The 22,850-nt window shown below is 39.1% G+C and overlaps 1 protein-coding gene across 4 annotated transcripts in view; it reads left to right on the plus strand.

Annotated features, from left to right (window-relative positions):
* Positions 1-22,850, plus strand: part of PKD1 (polycystin 1, transient receptor potential channel interacting) — a 189,410-nt gene that overhangs the window by 63,355 nt on the left and 103,205 nt on the right. For 2 of the 4 annotated variants that reach the window (XM_074279520.1, XM_074279521.1), the window contains exon 1: positions 2,763-3,730. The exons of the other annotated variants lie outside the window; for them this stretch is intronic. In XM_074279520.1, coding sequence (XP_074135621.1) covers positions 3,444-3,730 — 287 coding nt within the window. In that variant the 5' untranslated portion in view covers positions 2,763-3,443. Of the gene's footprint in view, positions 1-2,762; positions 3,731-22,850 lie in introns of those variants that run through there. 4 annotated transcript variants of the gene reach the window in all.

Genomic DNA, 22,850 nt, shown 5'->3' on the forward strand with positions numbered 1-22,850 from the left:
ACAGGAAAAGATAATGAGGAATGTTGGAGGAGATGTGGGGAAAAATGGGATACTAATACATTGTTAGTGAAGTTGTGAACTGATCCAACCATTCTGGAGAACAACTTAGAACTATGCCCAAAGGGCTCTCAAATTGTACATACTTTTTGATCCAGCAGTGTTTCTACTAGGTTTGTATCCCAAAGAGATCACAAAAAAGGGGAAAAAACTCACTTGTGCAAAAAAATGTTTGTAGCAGCTGTGTGTGTGTGTGTGTGTGTGTGTGTGTGTGTGTGTGTGTGTGTGTGTAATGGCAAGGAAGTGAAAACTGAGTGGATGCCCATCAACTGGGGAATGGCTGAATAAGTTATGATATATGAATGTAATGGAATATTATTGCTCTATAAGAAATGATCATCAGGATGATTTCAGAAAGGTCCAGAAAGACTTTCATGAACTAATTAAGGGAAGTGAGTATAGAACCTAGAGAACGTTGTACACAGCAACAAGATTATGTGATGATCAACTATGATGGATGTGTTTCTTTTCAATAATGTGGTGATTCAGGCCAATTCCAATAGACTTCTGATGGAGAGTGCTATCTTATCCAAAGGGAGGATTATGGTGATTGAATGTGGATCACAACATAGTATTTTCACCTTTTTTGTTATTGCTTACTTGTTTGCTTTTTCTCTCTCTCTTTTTTTCCTTTTTGATCTGATTTTTCTTATGCAGCATGATAAATGTAGAAATACATTTAAAAATAAATTATGACTATTATATCATCTACACATAAACATTAGCCCCTAAGAAATGACCATCTGTGTTTCCTCTTGTAAACAGGTTCTATTTCAAACACATCTTCACGAAGAGCATGATGAAGTAAAAAGGACATCCTGTTTGAAGTCAAAGAACTTGAATATGAATTCTACTTCTGCTTACTACCTATGTGACTTTGGAAAGGTCCCTTCTGAACCTCTCTGGGCAGTTTGAGTCCTATGTAAAATGAGGTTAGATTACTTCTCATGCTTCTTCCTGTTCTAAGTTCATTCTACTCCAGGTCAGCTCCAGTGCCACTTAATTCATCCTTGCCCTCTAAAGAACTGATTCAAGAAATCCTTTCTGTGGCAGTGTAAAATGCCATTTTACATACCTTGCTGAGTTGGGTGTCAATTAAATTAACTGTATCTGAGACTCAGTTTTATCCTTTGCAAAATGGAGGTGAATTCTATTTTTTTTTTCTTTTTTCTCTACTAGGTCTGTATCCTAAAGACATCATAAAAAAGCGATAAACACAAAGCAACACAACACTGATTATGTAGTTAAATGTGTCATCTTTAATTCTTCCCCTTCACATATTGTCACCTGGTACTGATATTTTTTTCCTTCGAAATGTTTGTCATACTTAGCCCTTCTTTTCTATTTCCCATCTCCCTGGGAAACAGCTCTACAGCTAAAGACCATCAATTAAGCTTTTTCTAACAATCGAATAGGGAATGATACAGATACAAGGATAAACACTAATCTGTACTTTCCCTCTAGGAGCTTTTATTGAACTTTCCTTTTTTTGAACTCCACATTATTGGCTGGCAATTTATCATGGCCTAATTCACAAGGTACAATTGAAAATTTATAGTTAAGCCCTTTGCAAGTTGTAAAGGTATTATATAAATGTCAGTGATTATCACTATTATAGTGATTGCTTTTTAAATATTCCTTATGTTGGGGAAGGGAGTGGTAACAAAACACAAAGAAGTGCAGAGAGAATAGAATAAATGGGAGGAAATACAGTTAGCAATAGTAATTTAAAAAAAATCTTGAAGCATGTTTTTCTCATAAGGCCTCATTTCTTAAACATGGAGGGAACTGAGTCAATTTTATAAAAAATAAGAACTATTCCCCAATTGATAAATGATCAAAAGATATCAAAAGAACTACAAATTCATGCGTATCCTTTGATCTAATACTACTACTACTAGGCATGAATCTCAATATATATATATATATGTATTTTTTTTTTTTAAGAGGAAAGGGATCTACAAAAATATTTGTAGCAGTTTTCTTCCCAGGGCAAAACAATTGGAAATTGAGGGAATGTCCATCAATTGGGGAATGGCTGAATAGATTGTGTTAGTACTCCATATGTTTGTCTAACTCTTTAATAAAACTGCAATTTCTTCAGGAACTGTATTTTGTGTTTGCAGGATCATACATTCAAGTTGAAGAGGGTCTCAAAGACAATTCAATCCAACCTCTATTTTGATAGATAAGGTAACTGGAATGGCAGAGATTTCATGACTTGCTTAAGGTTACCCAAGTATTAAGTGGGGAATTGAGGAAGTGAACCCATTTATTCAGAAGCTAGAGCTTCAGGACCAAGTTGCTTCCAAGATATTCCTTACTGTAGAGTTAAGCACAATAAACATATTCTAGAACGTGATTGCTGGAGCCAGAATTTTAGCTCCTTGAAGGCAGGGCTTTTATTTTTTGTCTTTTTATCCTGGGTGCCTGGTACAGTACAAAGGAAGTGTTTAAAAATGTTGGTTGGATGAAAGAATGTAACCTGAGGATATGAATTCTGTGCAAACAAAGGATCAGACAAGCTTTTGAGGTTGTTGGAAAAGAGGTTTGAATTTTACATGGGGTCTGACAGAAATCAGGGAAGAGTTCGGAGGTCGCCAAGCCCAGAAACAGGGTGCTTCCTCTGGTCAGAGTAGGAGGAGGCCCTCTGGCCAATCCGTGCTCTGGGAGTCCTAGGTCCCTATCCCAGGTAGGACTTGCATCCTGGCTCAGAAAGGAGGGCGCAGTCACCCTAGATGTCCCTTTCTCTGGAACTGGGGTAGCTGGGAAGGTTCCTGAGCACGAACCCCTAAAAGACGGGGCGACGAAGCAACAAACTCCTCTCTCCCCACAGTAGGAGCCCGGGAAGCAGAGAGGGTCCGGGCCCGGGCCTCCGAACTGCACTGCAGGGTCAACCTGGGCGGTGAGGGTGGGCCCGGCCGGGCGCGGAGCCGACGCTGGCCCGAGAGGCGGAGGCGAAGGCGGTGGCTGCGGCTGCTGCGGCGGCAGGAGGCGGAGGCTTGGCTAGGTCCCCTCCTCCGGGCCCGGCTCAGGGAGGAGCCCTAGCGACCCCGGCCCGGCACTGCACAGCGAGCGGCCGGGGACGGACAGCGAGAGCGGCCTGGCCCAGGCGACGGCGTCAGCCGAGCCGGGAAGGGAAAGGTCGCGAGCCCGCCGCCGCTGTCGCTGCAGTCGCCATCCATCCACTCCGTTCTTCCAGACGCCTGGCCCCCGGCCTTCGCGCGCCCATGCAGCCCGGGAGCCCGGCGTGAGCGCTCCGGCCGGGCCTGGCTCCGGCTCCGGCTCTGGCTCCGGCCGCGGCTGCTGCTGCGGTTGCGGGGCGGCGGCCGCCGGGCTGGGCCGGGCCGGGCCAGGCCGGGGCCATGCGCAGGGTGCACTAAGCGATGCCGCGGGGACAGGGGCCGCAGCTCGCAGCCCCCTCCCCGCATGGTCATGGCGGCCCCCGGCCGCCCCCTGCTCCCGCGCCCGCCCCCGCCCGACTCGCTTTCTGCCTTTGCTTGGGGCTCTGCATCGGGGGCCTTTCCGCCGCCCCAGACCCGGGCTGCCAACCCTGCGGCCTTGATTGCGACTGCACCCAGGGGCCCGGCAGTGCCTGCAGCGTCAACTGCTCCGGCCGCGGCTTGCGAGGGCTTGGGCCCGAGCTGCCCATCCCGCCCGACGTGACTTCTCTGTGAGTAACCGTTCCCCGCTCGCTCCGCTTCTGCTGCTCCGGTGCAGTCCTCAACCCCTTGTCCGCCCTCTTCTCCAGCCTCTCTCTAGACCCCCAGCTCTTGCGGAACCCCTTCTCAAACACAGCCTACCCCACCCCACCCCACCCCAGCGCTCTCTGTGGTGTGGGTGCCCAGGAGGCAAGAGACACGTCCCGAATCTCTGGGTTCACGTGGAGGTGGGGCATTCTTCCTGGGTGACACATAGTGCTTGTCTCGGCACAGGTTAGAGTGCTTCAACGGGAGGTTACAGTGTTTCTGCTGAGGGAGCCAGTAGAGCGTCTGACTGTTGCTACTCCTCCTCCCTTCTCTTTTGGGGCACAACCCCATAGGGAAGCTGTGAGCAATCTTGGAAGAGCAAGCAGATTGGGTCTCTGGGTACCAGGGGCCATCTCTGCACCACTTGGCCCAGGACAAGGGGGGGCCTTCTCTCCCCTTCTTTCACGGCACTTTCCCCTGTTCTTTGCCAACTGGTCTTTGGCTGAAGACGCTGGCAGTGCTGTTGCCATGGCTTTGGGCCTGGAGGAAGGCAAGGGGGTGGGGAAAGAGGTGGAGGAGGGACAGAAAAAGTTGTGGGTAAGGCCTGATCATCTCAAAGAAGCAAGGCCTGAACTTCTGTGCTTGCTTCTTGGAGGCCAGGAGAGTGTTTGGTCTCCATGTACACTCATGCTGTCCTCCTAACTCTCCCAGAGACCTGGATACAACCCCAAACAGAAACAAACGCATTCTGACAGCGGAACCTAAATATCTGTTTCCCTTTCTTACTTGGCTTAGTGATGGATGTGTGGGATTTACCACGGGTTTTTTTGTGTGGAATTTTGCAAAGATTTTGGAGAAGGGGAAAATGTTTGGGGCACTGGGATGACAGTCATCATTAATCTGACATGTATTTGAGCTTGCCTTGAAGCCAAGGGAGTCAAAGCCCCACAGAAATCCTTTGAAGCACTTTATATCAGTCATGCTCTATGTTCGTACTTAAAAGTGAAATTGTTATTTCCCTCCTAGATGAGGAATAGGAGCAGGCCAAATGTGGAATTGAGTTTTTCTGTTCACAAAAAATATACATGTTAAGAGTAAGAAAAGAAAAACCTGGAGCCACAAATGTTTCAACTAAAGTTAGAATTTCCTTGTGTTGAAGAAGGAAACTCATAAGTCCTTTTGGGTAGAACTGGAGGAGAGAGGAGGCCAGGTAGGCCAATCTGGCATTCTGTCTAGGATTGCTCAGAACCTACTTTTTGCAAATTAAGAGATGTTTTGAGGGATTCAGTTTTAATCTTCATTGAATTGCCTCTTTTGAACAAGTTCCTGATTCCCAACACTCCCTCTTTTCAAGTTTAAGATAGTTGTTTTTGTTGGTGTATAATCACCAGTCCTGTAGAGATATAAGTCCAATATTCTTGAGAATTATTTATTTCTGCTGCTTTGCCTGTTTGAGAGATAAACTATATAATTCCTAGTATTTCTGGTTCTAGATCAGTCACATCAGGTAAGCACGGGGTCCAGAAGACTGGCAGGCTTATCTCCATTTGATATATTTTTTCATTATTTTATTATGCATTATGTAATACTATATGTACTGATTATTTGCTTATCAAATCAAATTGTTTGCTTAACAATTACTATCTTGAATAAAACTGCTACAAACAGCTAAAAAAAAAAAAAGTCAGATCACTATGAAAGTACTTAGGAGGAAATAGTTAGACACCTACCTGAAAAGGAAGCCAAGAGGGAAAAACAATCTGCATATCTCACCTCTCTATTATTGGCTTATGTTTGGAGCTTATATTTGGAATAGGAAAGGATTTAGAGCTCCTTTAGGCCAGAGGTGTCAAACTCAGGTCTGCAGGCTGCATACACCTGGCACTTCAAACTCAGTACTGTGGCCTGAATCAGATTTTGTAACTAGAAAATATTTTAACAAACGAAGAATGCAATACAAATAATGTTAATTAATGGTTTTCTAAGTCAAATACATGACCTGCAGGTATCTGCCTCTACTGTATTTAAGTTTGACACTACTTTAGGCTAATTCTATCATTTTATAAATGAGGAAAACTGAAGCCCAGGGGAGTTAGTTTGGGAAGAGTCTCAGATGTTGTAAGTGGCAGAGTTATCATTTGAATCCATGACCACTAATTCCAATTCTGGTAACGATGGAGAACCTGAAATAGATAATCTAAAAAATCATTTTTTGGATTTGCATAAACTGTGATGTTATGGAAGCACTGTAGTACAGTGTTTAAAATGGTCTTAACTGCTTTGAGCACGAATGATCACGGTGTTAGGTGACCTAGAAGTATGCTGAGTAATGGAAGGTGACCTGAAACTCAGCATTTGTTGTGGACAAGCTGCATGTGAATAACCACCAGGTGTTTCCATCTAGAAAAACACTTTCACTTTCTGGACAGTGGGAAAGAAAGTAGAATCCAAATCCTGCCTATTCTTCAAGACTTACAGCAAAGAGTTCTTCCTTTCTAGACTACTTTTTGGTATGAACTTCACAGTGATATTACTTATATCAAAAACATTGTTCCTTTAAATTGTAGTTACCCTCTGATATCATTTGCCTTTTCACTTATTTATATATATATTTTTTAAACCAACTAGATTGGAAACTCCTTTAGGGAAGATAATTTTTTTCATTGTATCACCCATAGGAATAGAATGAAGAAATCTAAAGGAGAAAGTTTATACATAATGGCCAAGACTAAATATTGCTTTTTTGGGGGGGGTAAGATATGAAGGGGAAGGAAAATAACTTCCTAAAATCCAGTCAGGAAATTTTGATTTGATTCCTTTGGATATATTTCTTCCCCCACCACCCCTGAGGCAATTGGGGTCAAGTAACTTGCCCAGGGTCATTCAGCTAGGAAGTGTTAAGTGTCTGAGATCATATTTGAACTCAGGTACTCCTGACTTCAGGGATGGTGCTTTATCCATTGTGCCACCTACCTGTCCCTTGAATGTATTTCTTTATGAAGATTTACTTTTCTTTTCTTTTTTTAATTTTAAAAAAAATTTAAAAATTTTTTTTATTATATCTTTTTTATTTTATAATTATAAATTTTTTGATAGTATATATGCATGAGTAATTTTTTTATAACATTATCCCTTGTAATCATTTTTCCAGATTTTCCCTTCCCTCCCTCTACTCCCTCCCCTAGATGACAGGCAATCCCATACATTTTACATGTGTTACAGTATAACTATGTGTGTAAATCCAATTTTCTTGTTGCACGTTAAGTATTGGATTCCCAAGGTATAAGTAACCTGGGTAGATAGATAGTAGTGCTAACAATTTACGTTCACTTCCCAGTGTTCCTTCTCTGGGTGTAGTTGTTTCTGTCCATCATTGATCAACTGGAAGTGAGTTGGATCTTCTTTATGTTTAAGATATCCACTTCCATCAGAATACATCTTCATACAGCATTGAAGTGTACAGCGATCTTCTGGTTCTATTCATTTCACTCAGCATCAGTTGATGTAAGTCTTTCCAAACCTCTCTGTATTCGTCCTGCTGGTCATTTCTTAGAGCAATAATATTCCATAACCTTCATATACCACAATTTACCCAACCATTCTCCAATTGATAGGCATCCATTCATTTTCCAGTTTCTAGCTACAACAAAAAGAGCTGCCACAAACATTTTGGCACACACAGGTCCCTTTCCCTTCTTTAGTATTTCTTTGGGATATAAGCCCAATAACAGCAATGCTGGGTCAAAGGGTATGCACAGTTTGATAACTTTTTGGGCATAGTTCCAAATTGCTCTCCAGAATGGCCGAATTCTCTTACAACTCCACCAACAATGTATTAGTGCCCCAGTTTTCCCACATCCCCTCCAACATTCATCACTGTTCCTGTCAGAAGATTTAATTTTCAATTCTGACATTAGCCATGTGATTGAGGGAAACTCACCTCTCCTGTTCAGTATCTCAGCTCTGTGTTTTTCAATTAACATTTATTTTCTCTCCCTCCACTGGGAAAAGAAAAGAAAACAAAAACAAGTTTATATACTCAAGCAAAATAACTTTCCACACTGACCATGTTCAAAAGTAAGTTCCATTCTGCATCTTGAGTCTATCACCATTCTACCAGGAAGTCAATAACATGCATGATCATCAGTCTCTTGGAATGATGGTGGGTCTTAACATTGACCACAGTATTTGCATATTTCAAAATTATCTTTATGATGAGTTATTCTATAAATTGTTCTCCTGGTTCTGTTCACTTTACTCTGCATCAGTTCATATAAGTCTTCCCAGGTTTTCTGAACCTGTCCTTTTCATCATGTCTTACAGTACTATAGTATTTCAGAGCATTAGAGGTAACTTGTTTAGCCAATTTCTAAATGATGGGAATCCCTTTTTTTTAAGATGTGCCTCAGCTTTTCAAAGCATTGCACAAGTTTAATCTCATGCTTGAGGTTATATTTGCTTCCCTCCAAATATTTAGCCTTTTCCTCTTGAAATTACTTTGCATATAATTTTTATTTACTAACTTGTGTACTTGTTTCAAATCTCTAGTGGGTTCAAGGATAAGGTTATATCATCAACATCCAGTACAGTGCCTTCTTTACAAATAGTAGGTACTCTCATTTCCAAAATATATAGAGAATTGACTCTAATTTATAAGAAATCAAGCCATTCTCTTGGTATTTACACACATATATTGTATCTAGGTTATATTGTAACACATGTAAAATGTATGGGATTGCCTGTCATTGGGGGGAGGGAGTGGAGGGAGGGGGGATAATTTGGAAAAATGAATACAAGGGATAATATTATAAAAAAATTATTCATGCATATATACTGTGGAAAAAATTCTAAAAAAAAAAAAAGAAAAGAAATCAAGCCATTCTCCAATTGATAAATGGTCAAAGGATATGAAAAGACAATTCTCAGATGAAGAAATTGAAACTATTTCTAGCCATATAAAAAGATGTTTCAAGTCATTATTAATCAGAGAAATGCAAATTAAGACAACTCTGAGATACCACTTCACACCTGTCAGATTGGCTAGAGTGACAGGGAAAGATAATGTGCAGTGTTGGAGGGGATGTAGAAAAACAGGGACACTGATACATTGTTGGTGGAATTATGAATACATCCAGCCATTGTGGAGAGCAACTTGGAACTATACTCAAAAAAGTTATCAAACTGTGTATACCCTTTGACCTAGCAGTGTTACTACTGGGATTATATCCCAAAGAGATCTTAAAGAAGGGAAAGGGACCTGTATGTGCAAGAATGTTTGTGACAGCCCTCTTTGTAGTGGCCAGAAACTGGAAACTAAGTGGATGTCCATCAAATGGAGAATGGCTGAATAAATTGTGGTATCTGAATATTATGGAATATTATTGTTCTGTAAGAAATGACCAGCAGGATGACTTCAGAAAGGCCTGAAGAGACTTACATGAACTGATGCTGAGTGAAATGAACAGGACCAGGAGATCATTATATACTTCAACAACAATATTGTATGAGGATCAATTTTGATGGAGGGGGCCCTCTTCAACAATGAGATGAACCAAATCAGTTCCAATAGAGCAGTAATGAACTGAGCCAGCTACAACCAGCAAAAGAACTCTGGGAGGTGACTATGAACCACTACATAGAATTCCCAATCCCTCTATTTTTGTCCGCTTGCATTTTGGATTTCCTTCACAGGCTAATTGTACCCTATTTCAAAGTCCGATTCTTTTTGTACAGCAAAACAACTGTTTGGACATGTATACATATATTGTATTTAATTTATACTTTAACATATTTAACATGTATTGGTCAATCTGCCATCTGGAGGGAGGGGGAAGGAGGGGGAAAATTAGGACAAAAGGTTTGGCAATTGTCAATGTTATAAAATTACCCATGCATATATCTGGTAAATAAAAACTATTAAAAAACATAAGAAAAAAAAACAAATAGTAGGTACTTAACACATCTTTGTTGAATTGAATTAAATTGATTATCAATTTACTTATTACAAATATTAGCTTTTATGATCCTCAGTTCCTTCATCTGTTGAACTGGGATTCTTCTGCAATTTTTCTTTCATAAACTTGTGAGAAAAAGCACTTTGCAGCCTTTAAAATGCTAGCAAATATGAGCTCTTAAAGAATTATTTAAAACATGAAAGCTTTGGGGATAGAAGTCAGTTGTTAGAGGCTAAGAGTAGAAGAAGGTTTGAATTTCTGATCAGTCAAGATTCAATAAGCACCTAATAAGTACCAGGTAGTATTGGAAGCACTGTGTGTACAATTAATAAAAATACAAACAGTTCCTGACCTACAGGATCTACAGTCTAGAGGGAGAGACAATACACACAAGGAGGCTGGAAAGATGGGGAAAACAAGACACCAAGGGTACCTGACTTGAGGTCATATTGTTCTGTGGAATTAAAATTAAGTAGGTCAGCAGATGCAAAGTGGAATGAGCTGAGACCGGTTTTTACTCTTTATAAAGGAAGGCACTGAGAGGAGTTTAGTACTCTGACCTCCAGTCCTCCAATCAGAGTAGAGGACACTGAGGGAAGTGAAGTGAATCAAGACTTGGGTTAGCTGTGTTGGGTTAGCAAGGATGGAGTCTCCTTCCTTAAAGTTCTGAGATGCTATCATAAGATTGGGTTCCTTTGCAAAAATGGAAAATTAGAAGGTAGAGGATTCCTCATTACTGCTGGTCTTCTGATGAAGCAGTTAGATAATCACTTCTTAGGAATGGATTGAATAGGGTTCCTGCTCAGTTGCAGGTTGGACTAGATGACCTCAGAAATGTTTTCTACTACTAGATTCTAAAATTTTAGGTTGATCCAACTGTCTGTCCCAAGGTGGATCCATGCTTTGAGACATTATATCTGGAATCATTCTTGTGTAGGGACTCAACATCTGGAGTGTTTATAATGAGGATGGTAGGAAGTATTTCCATTTCCTAAGGAAAGAAAAAATGTACCATGGAGAAGTCAAGCAAGTTGTCCAACATCACGTAAATGAGTGAGTAAGTGAATCAGGAACCAGAAACCAAATTCCTAGTTATATTTCAGGCTCTGTATACCTTCCACTAGTGAGATTCAAGACAAATATTTTGAAGGGCCTAAAACTTTGATCCATAAAAAGATGCAAAACACCAATAGTGTTAAATGTAATGATGAGGTAGTCTGGTGGAGATGGCAAGAGCTCTGGTTTTGGAGTCAGAGAACCTAAATTTTAATCCTCCCTCTGCCATATAATAATACTTATGTGAAATTGGACAATAAAAACCATTGATGGCCATCAGTTTTCTCTTCCACAAACTGAAGGGTTGATAGAAATTGGCAATGATAAAGGATGTGAATCATGTCTGAGAGGATGTGAGATGGCAGGCACACTGATAAACTGCTGATGGAGCTATTCATTGGTCTAACCATATTGAAAAGCAATTTAGAATTATGCTTTTAAAAAGGTGACAGATGTCCATATTCATTGAGTGAGAGCTTCTTCTGTTGCCATATCCCCCATAGAGATCAAAGATAGAAAGAAAGGTCTCATGAATATCAAAATATTGCAGCACTTATGGCATTTCCACATTTAGCCTATTTGGAACAATCACAAGAAAGTTTATACTGTATCAGAATTAGGGAGATGCTCTGCTTTATGACTGTTTGAGAACTGCCAATTCATTTGATTTTAAAAAATGTTTTGTGAATGCATTTTTACTTTCATTCTATATCTTTATAATTATTATTCCTCTCTTATAAAAGAAAAATGAAACAGCTAAAGCAAAACTGACTAAAACTGACAGTGTCTAAAATTCTCCATAATCCACCTTCTACTAAGAAGGTAGTATGTTCCAACATTAGCTAAGTGGTGCTGCTGTTGATCATTGAACTTGATTTGTGTACTGTTGTACTTAGTGTTGCCTTCATTTCTGGCATTATGTACATGGTGCTCTTAATTCTGTTTTCTTCACTCAACAGCAATTAATAAAAATTTTGCCATGTTTTCTTGAATTTCTCAATTTTTATGATGCCATCCTATTCTGTCTCAATCATACACCACAATTGGTTCAGATCTTCCTTGCTGAAATTTCTTGAGCTGATTAATTTTAATATTGGCTTCAGCTAAGCAGGAATAGGAGGATCAATCATCTCTAAAAATAATCATATTACTCTTACTTAAATTATGCCTTTGTTCTGTGTTTGTCCTGTCCTACTTAGCTAAGTTCCTTCTCCTCTCCATTTATTCAAGTTTTACCCATCCTTAAAGGTCTTCTACTAGACCTATCTTCTTCAGGATATTCTTTGGACATACTCCAACACACATTAATTTTTCCCTCTTTGGGACTCTTATTTAAGGAACTTGTATTCTATAGCAGACATAATTTATTCCTTAATTAGCTATCATCTTATACATTATTGGATCAATTATGTCATCAATATAGGTATTCTTTCCTGAGATCACAGCCTTGCTACTAGATTTATGCCTGATTCTCCCATTTGACTCTTGTCCATTCTCTTTCATAAACCCACTGCAGAGGGTATTTAACATGCTAGGGACTTCTCTCTAGTTCTTTTGATATTTTAGGGGTCCTGCCAGAGACCACTTGATCTGTCTGTAAGCAGTTCTTTGCTCTTACTGCATGACTGGCCCATTCCCCCTACTCTGTGTTTCTTGGATGGCATTCTTAATGCCCATTTTCCTACATAATCCCTCTTTTCTAATTTGTTTCAGCTTGATTTTACCCACGATGTGCCTCTTCTTGCCCTTGGGTGATCCTCAAATTAAGTTCTTCAGAGACTGTAGTATTCCATGACTCATAGCTATACTTCATCAGCAGAGACTATTGCTGTTACAAAGATGAACCTTTGTTTTAGAGAGTAACTTTGGGTCATTAAAAGATTTTCCAAAGAAAAGACAAGTCTGCTTTCCTCCTCTTCAATTACTATTTACTAATTATTTTCTGCTTAGGACTGGGCTGCCACAGGATCCTCAAATACTTCATTGATTCATTCATTGAATAAAAGCAAGTAATAATTTGTTCTTTATTTATTTTGTACTATCTAGTTCCCTGTTCCTTTCTATTATTGCAGATACTGAGGTATTAGTTGCCTTAGGAACACTTTGTCTGTGAAAAAAAATTAGAAAGGGGAGAGTTTTATTTGGTATCCATCCAACCTCTGTGTTGCATTAGAACTAAAAAATACTTGAGGAAGAATGTTAATGGATATGCTTAAATCACTCCTTTCTCTATGTGCAACATATACACAACCAGAAATTTTTTCACTTGGGACAAAAACAGTTTTGGGGACTGCTGGTGATGCAGGGAATACAGTTGGGAGAGGGGAGGAACTAAGACTTGGTCAAAGGACAGGGTAGGGAGCATTGATGCACAGAGGATACTGATTGCAGATGTAATCCTGCCACAAGAGGGGATGATCTGTCATCCCCTTCCTCATTCCTCAGTTCAGAACAGTGCTTCCTTTCCCTCTTCTCTTCTTCTTCTCCCTCTCTAGTGGCTCATCTTCCTCCTTATCCCTGTGGGAAAGCTGGCTGATAGACCTTGACTATGAAGCATAAGGTGAGGGGATGCCTGAGTTGGCAGTTGGGACAAAGTCCTGGCCTCTTCTCCCTTGTCATGATTTCACTTGGAAGTACAACATACATGGCTGGGTTTTTTTTCCTATTGCACATGATACATTTTAACACTGACTTGGGAAACACTTTTCAGACATTCATTAAAAAAAAGTCAGTACTGCTTCTCTTGTCCAGATATTTCTAGTAGAAGACATAGCTTATCCTCATCTATTACAGCTTCTGATTACCTTCTCCTGCATGTTCCTTTCTATTTCTCCTTTATATCCAGTATTTTTCAGCTTCCACGTTCGTAGATATGGGCAGCAGATGAGATTGACTTCTTCCAGCTCTTCTTCCTCCATCTGCTTAGATCTAGCTCACTCATCTTCAAAGGATCTTGGTACTGTCTCATTTCTTGGCATCTGGGAGCACTTGGGACTTTTGACAGCTGTTTCAGAGAAAAGAGTTTAGTATCTCTAGTTAGAGTTGATGGGATGGGTTTGGATGAGGTGGTAAAACTGAGAAGGAAAAGTAAATGTGGAAAAAAAATCCTCACAAAATTTCTTTTGCTGAATAGGGAAAAAATTCCGAGGTTTATAATTTTGTGGGGTTAACAATTTTTAAATATAATTCTATTTTATTTTTGTTTTGTTTTGTTTTGAGTTTTTATTTCTAGCATTTAGCCCAGTGTCCTGAACATAATAATTGTTAATCAGTGCCAATTGGACTGGGCCAGCTATCTGGCACAGTGGATAGGGTGATGGGCCTCAAGTCAAGAACACTCATCTTCTTGAGTTCAAGTCTGTTTTCAGACACTTCCTAGCTGTGGGACCCTGGGCAAGTCACTTCACCCTACTTGCCTCAGTTTCTTTATCTGTAAAATGAGCTTAGAAGAAAATGGCAAACCATTCTAGTATCATTGCCAAAAAAATCCCAAATGGGATCATGAAGACTCAGAAATGACTGAAGAATAATTCAGCAACAACAGTTGGGGTGGATTGGATATTTGCCTTGCTCTTAGATGTAGAAAATACTGAGAACTATGAGTGAGAACACTGGGCATATGTAAAAAGATATGAACCCGGTCTTGTCTGCATAAGCCTTGAAAGTTAATTCTACATCCTGTCTGCCGAGATACGGTGACTCAGAGTATATCAGTCAATCAGTGTATGTGTTAGAATTTCAGCAGGGAAGGAAGAACCATCAACAGATTTATTAATTTTTTGTTTGGTTTATAATTCTGTCATGAAGAATAACAACTTGTTCAATTAAGGGCCTGTTTCCCTGATTATGTGCTTATATTAACTTAGCCTTGACTTAATGAAATGCAAAGTGTGGCCTATGTATATGTAATAGGATTTATCAGCCAGACTACATCTATTTGGCAGGCCCTTTCAAGTCAAGAAGAATCTGACTCAAGGCAACAAGTACTCAGAGTGAACTCCTCCTTGGTACTGTGGCACAGGAGAACTGAATCCACAGACAGAAAACCAAGGGTCAAATCCCAGCTCTTTCACTTATTATCCTTTGTCTTTTGCCAACTCTCTTAATCTCTCTCTAGGAATTCATTTATTCTTCTATAAAATGGTTGGGGGTGGGAGAAGTTAGACTGGGTGGTCCTCTAAAAGACACTTTTCAGCTCCTAATCTATCATCTTTAAAAATATAAGATAGGCCCTTTGATTTAGAGTCAAGTAAATGATCAAGGAAATAGGTGACAAAAAAAAAAGTGAAGGTAAAAATTAGATTGGTAGGAGAAGAGATTGTTCTGGCAGGAAGGGAGGATCTTAGTTGGCAAGCAGTGAGAGAGAAGACTGATCAATAATAATAACTAACATGTATACAACACTATACAAATATTAACTCATCTGATTCTCACAATAACCTTCAAGGCAGGTACTATTATTATCCTCATTTTACAAATAAGGAAACTGAGGCTCTGAGATATTAAATATCTTGCCCAAGGTCACACAGCTAATAAATGTTTGAAATGTTTGAGCATATTTGGAATTGGAATCTTCCTGATTCCAAGTCCAGCGTGTGATACACTTTTCTATCTAGCTTCCTAGATAAGTTGAGATTAATTGATGAAGGCCTTGAATGCCAAACTTAGGAATTTGTATTTGATCCAATAGAAAACTGTACCATTGTGATTTTTTTTTGAGTAAGAGAATGTTATGCTGTATAAACAGTGTTTTAAGACAGTTGGTCTAGAGTATAATATCAGATGGTTTGAAGATGGGAAAAATTGAATTCAAAAAAATTACCCAGGAAATATTTAGAATAAAATCCAAGTATAGTATAATATCAGATGGTTTAGAGAAGGGAAGAATTGAATTCAAAAAAATCACCCAGGAAATATTTAGCATAACACCCAGGTATATATGTCCTTACAGAGGATAAGATTAGTTATCAATGGGAATGAAGAGAAAATAATGGAGAGAAAAGATATTACCCTTTGACCCAGCCATACTACTACTGGGCTTATACCCCAAGGAACTACTAGAGAAGGGAAAGGGTCCTGTATGTGCCAAAATGTTTGTGGCAGCCCTTTTCATAGTGGCTAGAAGCTGGAAGATGAATGGATGTCCATCAATTGGAGAATGGTTGGGTAAACTATGGTATATGAATGTTATGGAATATTATTGTTCTATAAGAAATGACCAACAGGAGAAATATAGAGAGGCTTGGAGAGACTTACATCAACTGATGCTGAGTGAAACGAGCAGAACCAGAAGATCATTATACACTTCAACAATGATACTGTACGAGGATGTATGATGATGGAAGTGGATTTCTTCAACATAGAGAAGAGCTAATCCAATTCCAATTGATTAATGATGGAAAGAACCAGCTACATCCAGAAAAGGAACAATGGGAAATGAATGTAAACTGTTATTTTTACCTTCTGAATCCAATTCTTCCTGTGCAACAAAAAATTCGGTTCTACACACATATATTGTATCTAAATTATACTGTAATATATTTAACATATATAAGACTGCTTGCCATCTGGGGGAGGGGTTTGGGGGAGGAAGGGAAAAAAATCTGAATAGAAGTAAGTGCAAGGGATAATGTTGTAAAAAATTACCCATGCATATGTACTGTCAAAAAATGTTATAATTATAAAATAAAATAAAAATAAATAAATAAATTAAAAAAAAAAAAAAAAAAAAAAAAAAAAAGAAAAGATATTGAAGGAGAATAAACAGGATTTGGTGAATGATCCAATGTGGTAATATTGAGGAGAGAAAAAAGTCAGAGCCTTCGGGAAGGTTTGAAGACTGATAGAATAGTAATTTTATTGCCTAGATTATTACAGTTGGGAAGAGAACCTAGTTTAGAGGGAAATCACTGAGTTCATTGAGTTCAGCTGCACACATGTTGAGATATTCAAATACAAACTATAAAATTTAAGTAGAAGGTAATCTCAGTGATCATGCAGTCCATCCCTTACCTGAAAAAGCATTCTCTTAACATTCCTCTCAAATATTCTCCTACCCTTTTTTTGATAACACTAACAGCACCCTCTTTTCTAAGGTAGTGCATTCTATTTTGTGGCAGCTTTAACCACTGGGAAATTTTTCCTAATATCAAGTTTAATAACCTCTTTGGAAAATCTGCCCATTGTTCCTCATTTTGATTGTTGGGAGCCAGGCTGGCCAAATCTAATACTTTTCCTATGGCATCTTTTAAAAAACCCTGAAGTCTGCCATCCTGTCTCTCTAAGTTGGATATGAGGGACTGGAGCCAAGTTCTAGAGTAGAAGGGTACTTTTGGAAGTTATCAACATTAAGGCAACTGTTGAAACTAAGAGGCATGAGTTCTCATAGTCATCTGGCATAGGAAAAAGAATAAGGGATAAAGAATTGAACTTTAGGTGATAATCACATCTTTCATGTAACAGTAAGAACTAGTGATAAATCAGAGGAAAAGGAGGAAGGAGTTTCAGGGAGGCAGGGAAGTGTTGGTAACCTGCAGAACATTCTACAGAGAGGTCAAGAATGAGGACTGAGAAAAGATTGTGAGGGTTGGCCAGTGACCTTGGAAAATACATTTTCATTGAAGTAGAAGATAGAAACTCGGGATTGGGGAAGAGGATGGAGGATGTGGATGTGACTCTCCAAAAGAGGAAGCGAGATGTATTGGAGGATGAGAGATGTTATAGTTTGATTAAGTCAAGTCTTGTAAAAAAAATAAGTAATCCAAAAATTAAAAAAGAAGAATAAATCAATAAATAAAAATCAGCAAACCATTCTTTGTTTCTTACTTGCTCTATTTTTCTATGTTTCAGCACTGATTTATTGGGGAAGAGAGAAATGTTTTTTAAAATGTGTTTTTTTTCTCATAATGTTAAATTTTGACTTGGATTTTTTCAAATGCAAGAAAAACAAATGATTTCTAAAATCATGTTAAAAAATACCTTTTGCTTCCCTACTTACCCTTTTCACTCATAGCTCAATTTATCTTTTTCTTTTTCTTTTCTTTTCTTTTTTTTTCTTGGTGTTGTTCCTCTCCTTGGGATCTAGGAGCACTTTGTCTTTCCTTTTCTTGGTGATTGTCTGGCTTTTCAGAAAAAGTGAGGGAGGCCCTGAGCTTAGCTCAGAGATACTTGAATGTCTTCATTGTTCCCATCAACAAAATTGTTGGCATTGAAAATCTTCTCTGTGCTCAACTTCTGGGTGCTGTCTTTGCCTTCTGGAAGTTCACAATCTAGTAAAGGAAATAAAATGTAAACCCACAAAAAGCTAAACAGTAGTACAGACCAGAAAAGGTAAATCAGAATAGGAGATGTCACAAAGCTTTGGGTAATTAATTGCCAAGTGAATGGCACTGGCAATGGTAATTAGTACTACAGGAAATATATATAGTACTATAGGAAATGATCATCTTGAGGCAAAGTGCTCTGGGGCTACTTCATAGAGATCAAAGAACCAGCTGGTATTAGGCATGGGTAGGATTTAGAAAGATTAACTTAGAGGCAGCTAGATGGCGAAGTGGATAGAGTACCAGCCTTGAAGTCAGGAGGACCTGAGTTCAAATCTGGTCTCAGATACTTGGTACTTCCTAGATGTGTGACCCTGAGCAAGTCACTTAATCCCAATTGCCACAGGAAAAAAGAAGAAGAAGAAAGGTTGACTTAGAGGAAAAGCTAAAAGGAGGAAAAAGTGAGGAAAAAATCAGGCTGGGCAAAGAGGCAACTGAGGGAGTTGGGAGGAGGCCAGTTTGATTGCAGGACAGTTTTTAGAACCTCGCTTGTTACTTAGTTTTAATCATTAGACAGGCATTGCCTCAGTCAAACTGAGACCTGTTGAAGACCTTAACTTAAAAAGACCAAGGTCTCCCACTGCATCCAAGGCCATCTCCAGTCTTCCTGATCAATATCTGGCCACTGGACCCAGATGGTTCTGGAGGGGAAAGTGAGGGTTAAAGATAACTGTAAAAATATGAATATATAAGATATAACATATTTTAGCATATCTAACATGTATTGGACTATCTGCCATCTAGGGGAGGGGATGGGGGAAAAGAAGGGATAATTTGGAACAGAAGGCTTTGCAAGGGTCAATGTTGAAAAATTACCCAGGGCAGCTAGGTGGCGCAGTAGATAGAGCACCAGCCTTGAATTCAGGAGGACCCGAGTTCAGATCTGGTCTCAGACACTTAACACTTCCTAGCTGTGTGACCCTGGGCAAGTCATTTAACCCCAGCCTCAAAAAAAAAAAAAAAAGGAAAGAAAAAAAGAAAAATTACCCATGCATATGTTTTGTAAATAAAAAAAGAGAAAAAAAATGCAGAGGAAAAAATATATAGGGTATAATATGTTAAGTGCATGAAAGAGATATGGAAGTGTCATGAGGGACTCAGAAAGGAGACTTTGTGGTGGGTGTGCCAGGTTCTCTATAGAGCCACTGTGAATAAACCCAGAAAGCCAAACCATAAGATAGTGTCCTAATACTTTAGCCACTATTACTACCTCTCCTACTTGGGAAACAGTGAGTAGGACCAAGTGAGTCTCTTTCCTATCCATCTCTTCCTTGTATTACTGGACACACGTCTCTGCTTTCTGAAGGATAATGTTTAGCCCTAGGCTTTTCAGGTTTTCTCCAACAACGTTCCCAGAATAATAGGATGAAATCTAGGGCTAAATCTAGTAAAGGAGCTTTTAGCCTGGGGTTTGTAAACTTTTTTTTAACTATTTCAATCTAGTCAGCTTCTTTTGCCATTCTAGGTACTTAATTTTATGTTTTTAAAAAACATTATTGAGAAGAGAGGAAGGGAATAAGAATCTGTTATATACCAGGCACTTTACAAGTATTATCTCATTTGTCCTCCACAACCTTGTGAGGTATGTGCTTATTATCCCACTCAGCTAATAAGTGTCTGGGACTGGATTTAACTCACCTCTTGACTCCTGGCTCAATGCTCTCTCTGTCCACTAGGTTGATAGACATTCCCAGAGAGGCCCAAGATCTTCCCTAATCTTGCCTCCCTCCAAAAAAGGTTAATATTCCCTGATCTAGTGTAGCTGATTTATTTGACAGGGGAAGAAACTGAAAAGCACAATGGTGGCAATGGCTCCCTTTCCATGCTGCTTTGGGTTGCTTTTAAAAGTGGATATTATATCTCATATGTTTTGATAGATCTCTAAGGTTCCTTTCACTTCTGAGAGTCATTCAATTCTACAAATATCCATTAAGTATCTACTACATAAGACACTGTGCTAGGTGCTAGGTATGTAAAGCTAGATTCAATGTAAACCTTGACCTCAAGAAGGATTGGAAGAAAGAACTTGGGGAAAGGATACAATTATTCAAGTATATACAAGTATTCAAATATCTGTGATATAAAGAAGAGTGAAATAAGTGCAGAAGAGGGATTTAAGAAATGTGAAGGCTTCCTGGAAGAGGTAACATCTGAGTTGAGCTTTGAATGAATGAAAATAAATTATTAAATACTATGTGCAAAACAGTTTGCTGATCACTGGGAATACAAATGAAAAAGTAAGGCAGGAGCTCACATCCGAATGTGGAAGACAATAAATATGGAAGGTTTCAACTGCAAATCAAATGTGAAGATCCCATGTTCTTTAGGATGCAGAGACAAAGCTGATTTTTTTTGTAATAACTTTTTATTTTTCAAAATACATGCAAAGATAGTTTTCTTTTAAAAAATTTTTTATTATAGCTTTTTGTTTACCAGATATATGCATGGTTAATTTTACAACATTGATCTTTGCCAAGCCTTTTGTTCCAATTATTCCCCTTCTTCACCCTACCCTCTCCCCCAGATGGCAAGTTGACCAATACATTTACATATATTAAAGTATAAGTTAAATACAATATATGTATACATGTCCAGTTGTTTTGCTGTACAAAAAGAATCAGACTTTGAAATAGTGTACAGTTAGCCTGTGAAGGAAATAAAAAATGCAGGTGGACAAAAATAGAGGGATTGGGAATTCTATGTTGTGGTTCATTGTTATCTCCCAGAGTTTTTTCGCTGGGTGTAGCTGGTTCAGTTCATTACTGCTCTTTTGGAATTGGTTTGGTTCATCTCATTGTTGAAGATGGCCTTGTCCATCAGAATTGATCATCATATATTACTGCTGTTGAAGTATATAATGATCTCCTGGTCCTGCTCATTTCACTCAGCATCAGTTCATGTAAGTCTCTCCAGGCCTTTCTGAAATCATCCTGCTGGTCATTTCTTACAGAACAATAATATTCAATAACATTCATATACCACAATTTGTTTAGCCATTCTCCAATTGATGGGCATCCACTCAGTTTCCAGTTTCTGGCCACTACAAAGAGGGCTTCCACAAACATTGCAAAGATAGTTTTCATCATTCGCCCTTGCAAAACTTTGTATAACAAAACTGATTATTAATGGCTTTTAATATCTATTTTTTTATATTGAACCATTTTGAAGAACTTGGATGTTGGTGATGAGAATTTTTTTGGGGGGGGTCTTCAGTGACTGTGACTACAGCCCTTGCAAAAACAGTTGCCAGATTGAATCTTCATGGGTGTTGTTGGTTTTTGGGATACTGGCTTTCAGGGCTGGACTGGAAGCACTATCAGTGGTCTAGGTTAGGTGGTGGTGCTGACACTCCTAAGGCTCATTGGTTTACCTGCCAGGTGGTGGCAATGGTTAGCACTTAGGGTATTGGAAATGGTAAGGAAAATGAACTCTTCTGTGAACATTGAGTATGGGAGACAGGCTGTATTTTTATACAGCTGAATTATTTCCTGATTTCCCCTAGCTTTGGATGGCCCCTCCCCAAAACTTTGAGTATATTTTATAATGACCTTTGTGGAAATGGCAGTTGTCTTCCAGTAGAATATAAACTTTATATTCTAAAGTCCCTGAGGACAGGGACTGTTTCATTTTTATCATTCATTTTAACCTCAGTATCTTGCAAAGGCTAGGCATCAAAATAAATATTCAGTGAATGAAAGAATGAATGTATTTTGAATTATTAACTGAAGGATTGCACTCTTGGTTCTTAGAAACAGGACTTATTTATTTGGATTTAAGGCCATGTTTGCCTCACAGGCATATAGTTTTTTGTCTCCCAGAATTTTGGATCAAGTGAACTTGAACAAAGATGAACATTCCCATCAGACCTACTTTGGGGCATTTGACTCATAGGATAGAATTTGAGTACCACTCCCAAACTGATATTCTGTCCCATCTCTGGACTGAAGCCTTTAAAATATATTATTTTGGTATAGTTCATCTTTTCCTGAGGTGCCACAAAAAGTAAATGAGTCCCTTCTGAAAAGTGCTTGGAGATGTTGGAACCTAATAAGCAGGGGTTCAAATGACTGGGTTTTAGTTATATACTTGAAAAGCCATTTTGGGGAGGGATAAATATTTTCCTCTTTGTAATACCATTTATAGTTGTCCAGTAGTTTCAGTGTGAGTACGATGAGACACCCCCCCCCTCACTTTGAAATGAAAACATATTTCTTCCTGTTTAGGCCCAAGAGATGTATGTTTGAGTGTGCACACAGACACTGTGTGTGCGTGTGTGTGTGTGTGTGTGTGTGTGTGTGTGTGTGTGTGTGCTTGTCTGTATATGTATTTTTTCTTTTCTTTTCTTTTCTTTTTTGGAGGTAAGGACAGACTTGAGGATGTGTCCAAGTCTCCATGCCAAAATGAGCTCTTGGAAAACAAGGGTCATGTCGTTTATTCTTTGAACACCAGGTTCATGTTGTTTGGCAGCTTCTAACAAATAGGGGCCCAGGGCTTGAGAATGCCAAAGGGAGAGAGGGTCTTTAGAAACTTTGGGCTAGAGGTGTAGGGCTTAGTGTTACAGCACAGCTTTGTACTAAAGTGGAGAGTATTTTTTTTTAAATGATGAGAACATAGGTTTCTTAAGATCTTTCTGGATCATACATTTAGGTCTGGAGGAGTCCTTAAAGAACACCTAGTCTCCTCCCTCATTTTTACAGATGAAGAAACTAGGGCCCAGAGAAGTTTAGTCATTTGCTCACAGAGACAGATCTAGGAAGGGAAAGAACTAATAT

This window comes from Sminthopsis crassicaudata, chromosome 1 (assembly GCF_048593235.1).
Source record: "Sminthopsis crassicaudata isolate SCR6 chromosome 1, ASM4859323v1, whole genome shotgun sequence".
Taxonomy (NCBI): domain Eukaryota; kingdom Metazoa; phylum Chordata; class Mammalia; order Dasyuromorphia; family Dasyuridae; genus Sminthopsis; species Sminthopsis crassicaudata.